The sequence below is a fragment of the Coregonus lavaretus genome (genome assembly GCF_964263955.1).
Source record: "Coregonus lavaretus genome assembly, chromosome: 15".
NCBI classification, from domain to species: Eukaryota; Metazoa; Chordata; class Actinopteri; order Salmoniformes; family Salmonidae; genus Coregonus; species Coregonus lavaretus.
In genome coordinates, this window is record NC_140002.1 from 13,077,379 (window position 1) to 13,090,971 (window position 13,593).

At 48.2% G+C, this 13,593-nt stretch overlaps 1 protein-coding gene across 1 annotated transcript in view; it reads left to right on the forward strand.

Annotated features, from left to right (window-relative positions):
• The window catches only part of LOC311142620 (leucine-rich repeat-containing protein 75A-like), a gene marked incomplete at its 3' end in the record, with an annotated part of 49,359 nt that extends 36,828 nt beyond the window's left edge, over positions 1-12,531 (forward strand). The window contains exons 4-5 of the mRNA XM_084178281.1: positions 11,484-11,643; positions 12,067-12,531. Of these exons, the coding sequence (XP_084034407.1) occupies positions 11,484-11,643; positions 12,067-12,531 (625 nt within the window). The remainder of the gene's footprint in view (positions 1-11,483; positions 11,644-12,066) is intronic.
• Positions 12,532-13,593: the final 1,062 nt, after the last annotated feature.

Here is a 13,593-nt window from a genome sequence, read left to right on the forward strand (position 1 = left end):
GGGAGGCTAGTCAGGACAGGACACTGGCCGACGACAGGACACCTGCACTCATGCACACACATGCATGCACTCATTTGCTAATTCACACACACACACACACGCACGCACATGCATACACACTCCTGTTTAACTGACTGGCTCAGTCTGGTTATAGGCATGGCCTCAATTGATCCCATCTCCCAGTGGAGAGCTTAGAGACCGATAAGACAATTGCTCTTCACCAGTTATTGGATCATCACTTTACCTCTGCAGCCGCCCCACCACACAGGCTGGCAACACACACACTAAGACATCTACCCACTCAAACACATATGTGCATTTCAAATGGCACCCTGTTCCCTACATAGTGCACTACTTTTCACCAGGGCAGTTAGCTTGATATGAAGAAGAAGAGCCTTGAGGTCTCTAGCTTTAGAGTGTGCCTGCACAACAGAGAAAGGGGTGTGTGACTGTGTACTGTTTGTTTGATTTGTGACTGATAAGCTGTAAGAGCATGTTGTGTGTCTGTGGGAATGTGCCTGTGTGTGTGTGCTTGCCCCCTGAGTGTGTGTTTGTGTGTGTCCCTGAGTACATGCATGTGTAAGTGTATGTTTTATGGCAAAGATGCAGCCTTTTTATAGCCAGTACCAGAGGCAGACAGTGGGTAGTCCATTGGTCGGTGCAGCAGTAGAGAGTAGTTGTATCAGTGGGACAGTGAAATCTGTCTCTCTCTCTCTCTCTCACTCTCTCTCTCTCTCTCTATCTATCTCTCTCTCTCTCTCTCTCTCTCTCTCTCTCTCTCTCTCTCTCTCTCTCTCTCTCTCTCTATCTCTCTATCTCTCTATCTCTCTCTCTCTCTCTGTGTCTCTCTCTCTCTGTGTCTCTGTCTCTCTCTGTGTCTCTCTCTCTCTCTGTCTGTCTCTGTCTCTGTCTCTGTCTCTGTCTCTGTCTCTGTCTCTCTGTCTCACTCTCTCTCTCTGTCTCACTCTGGCTGCCCTGTGCTTTACTGGGAAAGAGAGGAGCAGGTCACGGAGAGAACCTCCCATCCATTTTGTATTCCATCCATTTTCCAACATAGATCTTGATAAACTAGAATTGCTCTCCATATCAGATACAGATACCCATTTACACACTTTAACTCCATGCTGAAACTGTTGATTTGGACAAATGGACCTTTGCTTGAATTGACTGAGGCTGACCCAAAGAAACAAACACATGCTTGATATCCACAATGTCTTCAGGGATCCTGCATAAAGTTGAGGTCAGCTCCCTGTGTATTTTCCAAGCCCTCTGTACATTTTTCTTACTGTGAAATGTAGTCGACGTATATCTTGCCTCTCTCTGGCATCTCTTGGGCCATGCTCAGGGCACGAGGAGGTCAGAGACCTACATGTTCTGGAACACACTCTCTTCATCTTTCTTTCTCCCTCTCTCTTCCTCTCTGTCTCTACATCCACCCCCCCCCCCCTAAGCATTTCTCTCATTCTCTGCTATTTCTACGGGATAATAAGAAGGAAGGAATTTGAGAGACTGAGAGATTAATGCGATTAGCTTCAATGCGGCTTTCTCTCCCCTGGCTGCTGCTGTGTGTTTGTGTTTGCGCCGGTCTCCCTCTTCCCCAGCGCATGGCACTAGCGCTTAACACCAGGCTTAGTGCAGCCGTCGCATTGTTTGGATACCTCTGCAACTGGGAGATACTCTCTTGTTGTGCTAATGGTAGCGCTTGATATACTCAAAGGGATTCCAGATGCCAGCAGCAACTTTTTACCGTACCTTTTGTGCAGCAAAGAGGGCTCTTATGGAGGGATTTGTACTGTCAGTGTATGCCACAATTCTCTCATATGCCTGTAGTCTTCTATGTGCCACAAAACTGTGTTAGACCGTTGAGCTAAAGCCTAGGCATTCACTTGGGAAGTTAACACGTTTCAAGTCTCAGGCAATGTTACTTATCACAAATCGTGGTTCAGAACCACCTCTGTTACACTTACAAATGCATAGTACTGCGTTAGGATGATACAAACTTTCAACTACAGTCAGAACGTTTACATGCACACTAATAACTTGATATTAAACTGATTATGGCAGTAGGCAGAGTATGGAAAAAGTAATGTAAACATCTTACTCTGCTTAACCTAATCGGCGTAATGTCAAAATCGAAGTAAGCATACACCAATTAAAACACCTGGTTTTCTGAGCAATCTTTCTAATGATTAGGACATGTAAACACCTTAATCGGCATTCCAGCTGTGTATTTGATCTGCGCATGTGCTAGCACCAGCAGCACAAGCCTCCCTCTTATGCGAGAGTGAAGTGAGTTCGGAAAATCTGAAAGTATGCATCTTTCAAATCGTTTTCACTTTATACTGTACGTCCGAACTCAGAATCAAGTAGTCTTTGCAAAAATAACATTGTCACTGTGGTTTATTTTGATTGCCGATTTTCTGCATTAACAAAAGTCTCATCAGGTAGCCTGATTTCAGATGTGTCCATGTAAACCGGATTATTAGGGAAATCATTATTCTTGAAAAGCATGTAAACGTTTTAAAACAAACTATTATAATAATCTGACTATCCACAATAATCGTATTATTGTGTGCATGTAACCGTGCTCATTGACACTGGACCCAATGCAAATTCAGACAAATCACTACCTTTCTGCTTGAAATACTGTAAAAGTTGGCCCTAACCTCATATCTAGGATCAGATTATCCTACTACTAATCCTACCCATAACCATTAGGATGATACTTCAGAAAGTATTCACACCGCTTGACTTTTTCCACATTTTGTTGTGTTACAGCCTGAATTTAAAATGGATTAAATTGAGATTTTGTGTCACTGGCCTACTGCACATAATACCCCATAATGTCAAAGTGGAATTATGTTTATAGAACATTTTACAAATTAACTAAATGAGAAAAAAAGAAAATGTCTTCAGTCAATAAGTACTCAACCCCTTTGTTATGGAAAGTCTAAATAAGTTCAGAAGTAAAAATGTGTTTAACAAGTCACATAATAAGTTGCATGGACTCTGTATGCAATAATAGTGTTTAACATGACTTTTTAATGACTACCTCATCTCTGTACCTCTCACATACAATTATTTGTAAGGTCCCTCAGTCGAGCAGTGAATTTCGAACACAAATTCAACCACAAAGACCAGGGAGGTTTTCCAATGCTTCGCAAAGAAGGGAACCTATTGTTCGATGGGTAAACATGAAAAAACAGCAGACATTGAATATCCCTTTGAGCATGGTGAAGTTATTCTTTACACTTTGGACGGTGTATCAATACACCCAGTCACTAAAAAGATACAGGCGTCCTTCCTAACTCAGTTGCCGGAGAGGAAGGAAACCGCTCAGGGATTTCACCATGAGGCCAATGGTGAATTTAAAACAGTTACAGAGTTTAATGGCTGCGATTGGAGAAAACAGGATGGATCAACAACATTGTAGTTACTCCACAATACTAACCTAATTGACAGAGTGAAAAGAAGGAAGCCTGTACAGAATAAAAATATTCCAAAACATGCATCCTGTTTGCAATAAGGTACTAAAGTACTACTGCAAAAATATGGCAAAGCAATTAATTTTTGTCATGAATACAAATTGTTATGTTTGGGGCAAATCTAGTGCAACACATTACTGAATACCCCTCTCCATATTTTCAAGCATAGTTGTCACGGTTTCGGCCGAGACTGCTCCTCCTCCTGGTTCGGGCAGGCTTCGGCGGTCGTCGTCCCCGGAGTACTAGCTGCCACCGATCTATGTTTCATGTTCGTTTGGTTTTGTCTGGATGTTGTACACCTGTGTCTTGTTAGTCCTCGTTAGTGTCCTATTTAGTTCTCGTTGTGTGTGCTTGTCGTTGTGTGTGATTGCGCTTCTGTTTCGTGTTTGGAGCTACATTTTCCCTCCAGTGTCTTGGAGAGGGTTGTTTGCACATGTTTGTGCGTCATTTGTTTTGTCGCCGGTGTGCGTCGTGTATTTTGCCTTCGGGCTTATTGTGCTTCTGTTATATATATATAATATATATTGCACTAAAGCCTTTGGACTGAGCCTCTGCGTCCTGCGCATGATTCCTACACCACACCCACCTTCAGCACGCCTTGACAGAATCACACACCATAATGGAATCAGCAGGATCGGCAGTGACGCCTGTGTCGCTCGAGGAGCATCTCCGTGGGCAAGAGGACCAGATCCGACAACTGGAGACCGCTCTACAGGAGGTAATCAACATCATGCACCGATGGGAGGCCAGCAGGGTACCCACACCTCCACCTACCCTGTCCATCCCATCGGTCGGTCCACCAGTCCCAGGTTTGGAACCCAGGGGGATTCGGCTCTCGCTCCCGAGGGCGTATGACGGAACAGCTGCCGGGTGTCAGGGGTTCCTCCTGCAGGTGGAGCTCTACCTGGCCACTGTACACCCGTTTCCGCCCTCATCTCCTGTCTCACGGGCAAGGCGTTGGAGTGGGCTAACGCCGAGTGGAGGAAGATGGACGCCAACACCATCACCTACGCCGAGTTCTCCCGCCGCTTCAAGGCCGTGTTCGACCATCCACCTGAGGGCAAAGCGGCGGGGGAGCGTCTAGTCCATTTGAGACAGGGGAGGAGGAGCGCTCAGGTGTTCGCTCTAGAGTACCGGACTCTAGCGGCGGATGCAGGGTGGAGTGAACGGGCTCTCATCTACCATTTTCGATGTAGCCTACGAGAGGACGTTCAACGTGAGTTGGCCTGCAGGGATACCCATCTTACCTTCGACCAGTTGGTCGATATGTCCATCCGTCTGGACACCCTGCTGGCCACCCGTGGACGTCCCGAGGGGAGTCCGTCCATTCCGCCCTCCGGCACCTCCGAGCCGAGCCCTATGGAGCTCGGGGGTGCCGGCGCTAGAGAACGGAGTAGGAAGAGCCCGAGGGGGCCTGTCTCCTGCACCAAGTGCGGTCGTGGAGGGCACACTACGGCCAGGTGCTGGGGAGGGTTCTCCGGGAGTAACGACAACAGGCCACGCACTGGGGGGGCCTCCCAGGTGAGTAGACATCCCACTTACCCAGAGCTTTCTGTTGCACACTTTTGTATACCTGTTTGTTTTCCACAGGTTGCACCTCATTCCCAGCATAAGGCGCTAGTAGATTCAGGCGCAGCTGGGAATTTTGTTGATCGTAAGTTTTGTTTTGAGTTAGGGATCCCTCTCCTACCTGTTGACAAACCTTTTCCCGTTCATGCCTTAGACAGCCGCCCGTTGGGGTCGGGGTTGATCAGGGAGATCACAGCGCCACTTCGGATGTGTGCGCAGGGGGGTCATGAGGAGACTATACAGTTGTATCTGATCGACTCTCCTGCGTACCCAGTGGTGCTGGGGATTCCCTGGTTAAGCACCCATAACCCTGCTATTTCGTGGCAACAGAGGGCTCTCGATGGGTGGTCTGCTCAGTGCGAGGGGCGATGTCTGGGTGTTTCCGTGGGGGCGACTTCGGTGGAAAGTCCAAACCAAGTGCCCGCACTGCACATTCCGCCTGAATATGGGGATTTAGCACTCGTGTTTAGCAAAACTAGGGCGACGCAGTTGCCTCCTCATAGACAGGGGGATTGTGCGATTGATCTCCAGGCAGGAGCAGCGCTCCCACGGAGCCATGTGTATCCTTTGTCTCAAGAGGAGAGAAAAGCTATGGAGACTTATATAGCCGAATCTTTGAGACAAGGATACATTCGGCCCTCCATTTCTCCCGCCTCCTCGAGCTTCTTTTTTGTGAAAAAGAAAGATGGAGGGTTGCGCCCGTGCATTGATTACCGTGGTCTCAATCAGATTACTGTGAAATACAGTTATCCACTCCCTCTGATTGCGACCATGACGGAGTCATTGCATGGAGCGCGGTTTTTCACAAAACTGGATCTCAGGAGCGCGTATAACTTGGTGCACATTAGGGAGGGTGACGAATGGAAGACATCGTTTAGTACCACGTCAGGTCATTTCGAATATCTCGTCATGCCATATGGGTTGATGAATGCTCCATCAGTCTTCCAATCCTTCGTAGATAACATTTTCTGGGATATGCAGGGACAAGGGGTGGTCGTGTACATTGATGACATTCTGGTGTACTCGTCAACCCGAGCCGAGCATATAACCCTGGTGCGTCGTGTATTGAGGAGGCTGTTGGAGCACGACCTATATGTCAAGGCAGAGAAATGTCTGTTTTTCCAGGAGTCGGTCTCCTTTTTGGGTTATCGGTTGTCCGCGTCAGGGGTGAGAATGGAGGTGGATCGTGTGTCCGCTGTGCGTAATTGGCAAACCCCAACTACTGTAAAAGAGGTGCAGCAGTTTTTGGGCTTTGCGAATTACTACCGGAGGTTTATCCGGGGTTTTGGACAGGTGGCAGCTCCCATCACGTCCCTTCTGAAGGGGGGTCCGGTGCGCCTGCAGTGGTCAGCCGATGCGGACAGGGCCTTTAGGAGACTGAAGGACCTGTTTACGTCGGCTCCGGTGCTAGCGCATCCGGATCCCGCATTACTTTTTCAGGTCGAGGTAGACGCGTCTGAGGCTGGTATAGGGGCCGTCCTCTCTCAACGGTCCGGCACGCCACCTAAACTCCGCCCCTGTGCCTTTTACTCTAAGAAGCTCAGCCCGGCGGAGCGTAACTATGACGTTGGGGACAGGGAGCTGTTAGCTCTAGTTCAAGCCCTTAAGGTGTGGAGGCATTGGCCTGAGGGGGCTCAACACCCTTTCCTCATTTTGACTGACCATCGGAACCTGGAGTACATCCGGGCAGCGAGGAGACTGAACCCTCGCCAGGCTCGATGGAGTATGTTTCTCACCAGGTTCGTATTTAAAATCACGTACATCCCTGGGTCCCAGAATGGTAAGGCAGATGCGCTGTCCCGGCGGTATGACACGGAGGAGAGGTCCGTTGAGCCCACTCCCATACTACCGGAGTCTTGCCTTGTGGCACCGGTGGTGTGGGAGGTCGATGCCGAGATCGAGCGAGCGTTGCGTACCGACCCCAGCCCTCCACAGTGTCCTGAGGGTCGGAAGTACGTTCCGTGCGAGATTCGGGATCGCCTCATTTACTGGGCTCACACGTCACCCTCCTCTGGACATCCGGGTATCGGCCGGACGGTGCATTGCCTTAGCACTAAATACTGGTGGCCCACTTTGGCTAGGGATGTGAGGGTTTATGTCTCCTCCTGCTCGGTGTGTGCCCAGTGTAAGGCGCCCCGACATCTGCCCAGGGGTAAGTTACAACCCCTGCCCGTTCCACAACGACCATGGTCCCACCTCTCGGTGGATTTTGTGACAGACCTTCCCCTCTCGCAGGGGAATACCACCATCCTGGTCGTTGTGGACCGGTTCTCTAAGGCCTGTCGTCTTCTCCCTATGTCGGGTCTTCCTACTGCCCTACAGACCGCTGAGGCCCTATTTACCCATGTCTTCCGGCATTACGGGGTACCCGAGGATATAGTGTCTGATCGAGGTCCCCAGTTTACCTCTCGTGTTTGGAGAGCGTTCATGGAGCGTTTGGGGGTCTCGGTTAGCCTTACCTCAGGGTACCACCCGGAGAGTAACGGGCAGGTAGAACGTGTCAACCAGGATGTGGGTAGGTTTCTGAGGTCGTATTGCCAGGACCAGCCGGAGGAGTGGGCACGGTACATTCCCTGGGCCGAGATGGCCCAGAACTCTCTCCGCCACTCCTCTACTAACCTAACCCCCTTCCAATGTGTGTTAGGTTACCAGCCGGTTCTGGCACCTTGGCAGCAGAGCCAGATCGAGGCCCCTGCGGTGGATGATTGGATGAGGCGCTCGGAAGAGACGTGGAACGCTGCCCACGTCCACCTGCAGCGGGCCGTCCTTCGTCACAAGGCGAGCGCCGATCTCCACCGCAGTGAGGGGCCGGTGTACGCACCCGGAGATCGAGTCTGGCTCTCTACCAGAAACCTACCCCTCCGCCTGCCCTGCCGGAAGCTGGGTCGGCGGTTTGTGGGGCCCTTTAAAGTCCTGAGAAGATTGAACGAGGTATGTTATAGATTACATCTACCTGTTGAGTATAAGAATATTAACCCCTCGTTCCATGTGTCTCTTCTCAGGCCGGTGGTAGCTGGTCCACTCCAGGACAATGAGATAGGGGAGACTCCTCCGCCCCCACTGGACATCGAGGGGGCTCCGGCGTACACCGTTCGGTCCATCTTGGACTCTAGACGCCAGATGGGGGGTCTCCAGTATCTCGTGGAGTGGGAGGGGTACGGCCCGGAGGAGCGGTGCTGGGTGCCGCGGAGGGACATCCTAGACCCATCTCTCCTGTCGGAGTTCCACCGGGACCATACCGCGCGCCCTGCTCCGCGTCCTCCTGGTCGTCCCCGAGGCCGGGGTCGGCGCACGGCTGGAGCCGCGCGTCAAGGGGGGGGTACTGTCACGGTTTCGGCCGAGACTGCTCCTCCTCCTGGTTCGGGCAGGCTTCGGCGGTCGTCGTCCCCGGAGTACTAGCTGCCACCGATCTATGTTTCATGTTCGTTTGGTTTTGTCTGGATGTTGTACACCTGTGTCTTGTTAGTCCTCGTTAGTGTCCTATTTAGTTCTCGTTGTGTGTGCTTGTCGTTGTGTGTGATTGCGCTTCTGTTTCGTGTTTGGAGCTACATTTTCCCTCAAGTGTCTTGGAGAGGGTTGTTTGCACAGCCTTCGGGCTTATTGTGCTTCTGTTATATATATATAATATATATTGCACTAAAGCCTTTGGACTGAGCCTCTGCGTCCTGCGCATGATTCCTACACCACACCCACCTTCAGCACGCCTTGACAATAGTGGTGGCTGCATCATGTTATGGGTGTGCTTGTAGTCCTTGAGGACGGGCGAGTTTTTCAGGATAAAAAATAAACGGAATGGAGCTAAGCGCAGGCAAAGTCCTAGAGGACAACCTGGTTCAGTCTGCTTTCCACCAGACACTGGGAGATTAATTCACCTTTCACCAGGACAATAACCTAAAACACAAGTCCAAATCTACACTGGAGTTGCTTACCAAGAAGACAGTGAATGTTCCTGAGGGGCAGAGTGACAGTTTTGACTTAAATCTACTTGAAAATCTATGGCAAGACCTGAAAATGGTAGTCTAGCAATGATCAACAACTAATTTGACAGAGTTTGAAGAATTTTGAAAAGAATAATGGGCAAACTTTGCACAATCCAGGTGTGGAAAGCTCTTAGAGACTTACCCAGAAAGACTCACAGCTGTAGACTCACAACTTCTACAAAGTATTGACTCAGGGGTGTGAATACTTAAGTAAATTCAAAATTTCTGTATTTCATTTTCAATACATTTGCAAAACTTTTTAAAAACATGTTTCAATTTGTCATTATGAGGTATTGCGTGTACATGGATGAGTTTTTATTTAATCAATTTTGAATTCAGGCTGTAATACAACAACATGTGGAATAAGTCAAGGGGTATGAATACTTTCTGAAGGCACTGTATCTGACTCTGGATCAGCAGTTAGAGGCAACTTTTACAATCTGGAATACAGGAACAGGAAGCGATCCTCTACCCATTTATATCTGTTGGAGATGATGAGGCATTAATTGAGTAAAGTGTTGTTTTCCATCACTAAGCCTCGTTAAACTAAGTGCCCTCCCCCTCGTTAAGAGGCTATTAGTGCCGAGACAGAGAAAGAGATAGGAGAGGATGGGAGGGGAGTGGTCCCTTTTTGGACCGTCTCCAGTTCTTGGTACCTCTGATCATCGAGATAAAGATAAATATTAATTTCTATCAGTTTTACCCCTCACATCTCTTTGTCTGGGAACACACTGGGTTGTGAGATGACAATGTGATCTATGTATCCTAAATTGCTCCCTGTCCTTCCCTTTAATTGATAAAGAATGGTAGAGAATGAGTCATCATATGATAGAAGAGTAGGTGGCCAGTACATTGCAATAAACTTTAGTAAACTATTAACAGCGGCAGGTAGACTAGTGGTTAAGAGCGTTGTGCCAGGAACCGAAAGGTTGCTGGTTCGAATCCCGAGCCGACTAGGTGAAAAACCTGTCAATGTGCCCTTGAGCAAGGCACTTAACCCTGCTCTGGAAAAGAGTGTCTGCTAAATGACTCAAATGTAAACAGAAAATATTTACAAAATAATACATATTCACGCTGCCTAAGGAAGACTCTAGTAGTCGAAATGCGTTGCAGTTGTGCGTCCGGATGTACTATGCTGAGCTGCTCCTGTATGTATTCTTTTGTAACTATTTTCTGTTAATAGTTCACTGAAGTTTATTGCAATGTACTGGCCGCCTGCTCTTCTTCTTTCTTGGATTACCTGCCATTTAGGGGCCTACCTTCCCACTGCCCTCATCTCACCTGTCATCATATGGTAGAAACCAATTATGTAGAAACCAGTCTTTTCACCTATCGGTGGTCATTAAGGAAAGGAACGTTTATTTTTAGTAGCCCTTACCTCAGAAGCCAACCAAGGGCTGTGTCCTAATCCAGTTGAATCAGTGAGCTCACCTGAGAGCAGGCGTTCATTTAGCAGCCAGGTCATTACTGACAGTGACAGTGTGTGTTTAGAGTATTGGTGTGTTTGCAGGCAGTCATTTGTGTCTCATATTACATCTCCTTTCCCCAATTGGCCGTTTGCCAAGCATTTGAACATTTCCCATTAGAAATCAGCTTGACGAGATTCGGTCAAAGCCCACCCAGAGTGGATGAATGCATCCTGGCCAGATCCTCTATTGGACCACATATTGAATTTCTATCTTTGTGCCTATATGACTTTGCCATTTGTGGGCTGGCAATGAGTCACTGAAAGCCTGTGTGTGTGTGTGTGTGTGTGCGTGCATGTATGCGTGTCTGTGTGCATACGTATGTGTGTCTGTGTGTGTGTGTGTGTGTGTCTGCGTCTCTGTGTGTGCGTGCTTGTGTATGATCCCCAGTCCCATTAATCTTCTCCAGAGGGTCAGTGGCCTCACAGTCAGTGGGAGATCTATCCAAATTGGCTTAGCATTGATCACTGGCCTGACAAGATACCCTTTCAGTGTCATTTGACCCTCATTTTCGGGGTACTTTACAAGTGTGTCTGTGTGTATGTGTATATAGTGTGCATGTGCGTGTTACAGACATAGGAATAGAGTTATTGCCTTTCTCTCAGCTAATAAAACCAGCTTTAAGTCGCTCTGACCTTTGACTCAGGTAGGAGTAGCACTTGTAGTCAGGCAGACCCTGAAAAACATTCCAACCCCGAAAAACATTCTAACCCCATAGCCATGTTCTGAAGCGAACTAAAATACTTATTCAAATACACATTAACTGGGCTGTAAAGCACATTCATACACATTAATCATTTTCACTCAGAAGACACAGTATTTTACTACTATATGGGCTCTGGTCAAAAGTAGTGCACCATATAGGGAACAGGGTGCCATTTTGGACGCATGCCTGGAACAAGACTGTCTGCTGTGCACAAGGCCTTTACTTCTTATTTTCCCCCTGATATACAGTGTTAATGTCTCTCCTCTCCTCTTCCCAGTCTGAAAGCCGCCCTCTCTTCCCCTCCCGTGTGCGGTACCGTGGACGTCTCTGGTGTGCCACTGGGTGTACTGGACACGGAGCACCTGGCTGCCCACCTCTGCCTGCACGCCGCCCGTGTGCGAAGCCTTGAGTTGGGCTTTACCGAGCTCACAGACCAGGTATTACGAAAACCGCTCAACATTACGAATACAGCTTGTATAATATATTAAATAACTACGACACATTGTCATTTCAACCAAAAATCATAGTATTTCACGTTCTAAAACAAAAATTCTATACTGAGCAAGAGCTTGTGTAACCCATCCCCAGCACAACATGGAATATCTCCAGAGAAAGGAAGTTACACCCTATTAGTAATGCACAGACGCAGTCGCCAGTTGTCTCCAAATAACCATGTATATTTTGGTGAATGTCACAATATACAAGGGATGCATTTTCAACTCTGTTATGCTCCAGGGGGAAGTTTCCACTAGGTGCAGATCCAGTATCAGTTTCCCCTCCCCCAATCTTACACTTAAAATTAGTGGGGGAAATGCATCAGTGACTAAGGGCAACTTCACCCTACTCCCTCTGTTACACAGGCACTGCTATTGCTGCTGCCCACGCTGGCCACGCTGCCCTGCCTCCAGACGCTGGCGCTCAACGGCAACCGGCTGACGCGCATCGTCCTCCGCCAGCTCACCGACGCCCTCAAGGACCCGCGCTGCTTCCCCACCCTCACCTGGATGGACCTGGGCAACAACGTGGACATCTTCTCCCTCCCCCAGCCCTTCCTCATGGGCCTGAGGAAGCGCTGCCCCAAGCAGGGCAAGCTGCCCACCATCCAGGAACAGGGAGAGGCCCAGGGACAGGGGGGCCATGCCCAGGGAGAAGACCATAACGGCAGGCCACCCGAAGGGGAAAGCAGGGCTAGAGCTGGGGCCTCTGGTGAGTGGCAGGGATGGAGGACACTGGACGAGACTGAGGAAGAGGAGTTAGAGGGTGAGCTATGGGACTGTAACATGAGGATGCACAAGATTGAAAAGAGTGCAACGAAGAGTAAGTGAAAGAGAGATCCAATTAATGGAGACAGAGGACAAAATGATTTAAAGAGCGTTGCGCCCAGTGGCGGGGAGATTGATGATCACGGGTCCCCTCAGTCAACCAATCAGACCTGAAATTTTTTTTGGGGCTGCGTATTGAGTGAGGTGAAACATTCAGAAAGTTGCAGATAGAAATGTCATGAATAGAGCTGACACCATTCCCTATTCTGCATGACAGACAATCATTTCTACACAATGCATTACTATCTGTAACATTGTGCTCTTCTGAACAGGCCCCCTGTACATGGGTACTATTAACACCTCTAGAATTGCAATATTCTGGTAACTTTTCCAAAATTCCCAGGTTTTCCAGGTTGGAAGATTCCCGGAATCAGGAGGGAATGAACTTCGGAATTTTGGTAAAGTTACAGCAAGTCAAATAAAGATTAGTGCAAACTGGAAGTGTGACTTCTTTCCCTAATGATTTCCTAAGGCTGAGGTATTTTGTCAGTTATCAGTTATTCCTTACCAAGGCTAGATGAGGCTGAATGGCAACAACACCACACATAACTGCAATGCAACTAATTAATCTCATTAGTACATGACTGTTCAGTCTATTGAATATTCCATCAATGAACAGATGGATTTCTTGGCTGAATGAATGTTTTATTAATCCTTCAAAAGGGACACACACCTACACAAAGGAAGTTGATCAAATAAAGTTATTGACAGGAAAAGTAATTTACTACAGTTATACACAGCCTTTCCCCTTCATTTGCTTAACTGGGGGAATGGGATGGAGAAATGATTTACAAAAGGCAGGGTGGGGCTCAACTGGAGGAATGGGATGGAGAAATGATTTACAAAAGGCAGGATGGGGCTCAACAGGCTGAATGTTTCCCAAAGTGCACCTTATTCCCTATATCTTTGCCCTGTATAATGCACTACTTTTTACCAGAGCCGTATGGGCCCTGGTCAAAATTAGTGCACTATGTATAGGAAATAGGGTGGCATTTGGAACACATTCCATGTGTGGATGAGGCCACCTGAAATCAATGGCTGCATACATTTTACATTTTAAAATTT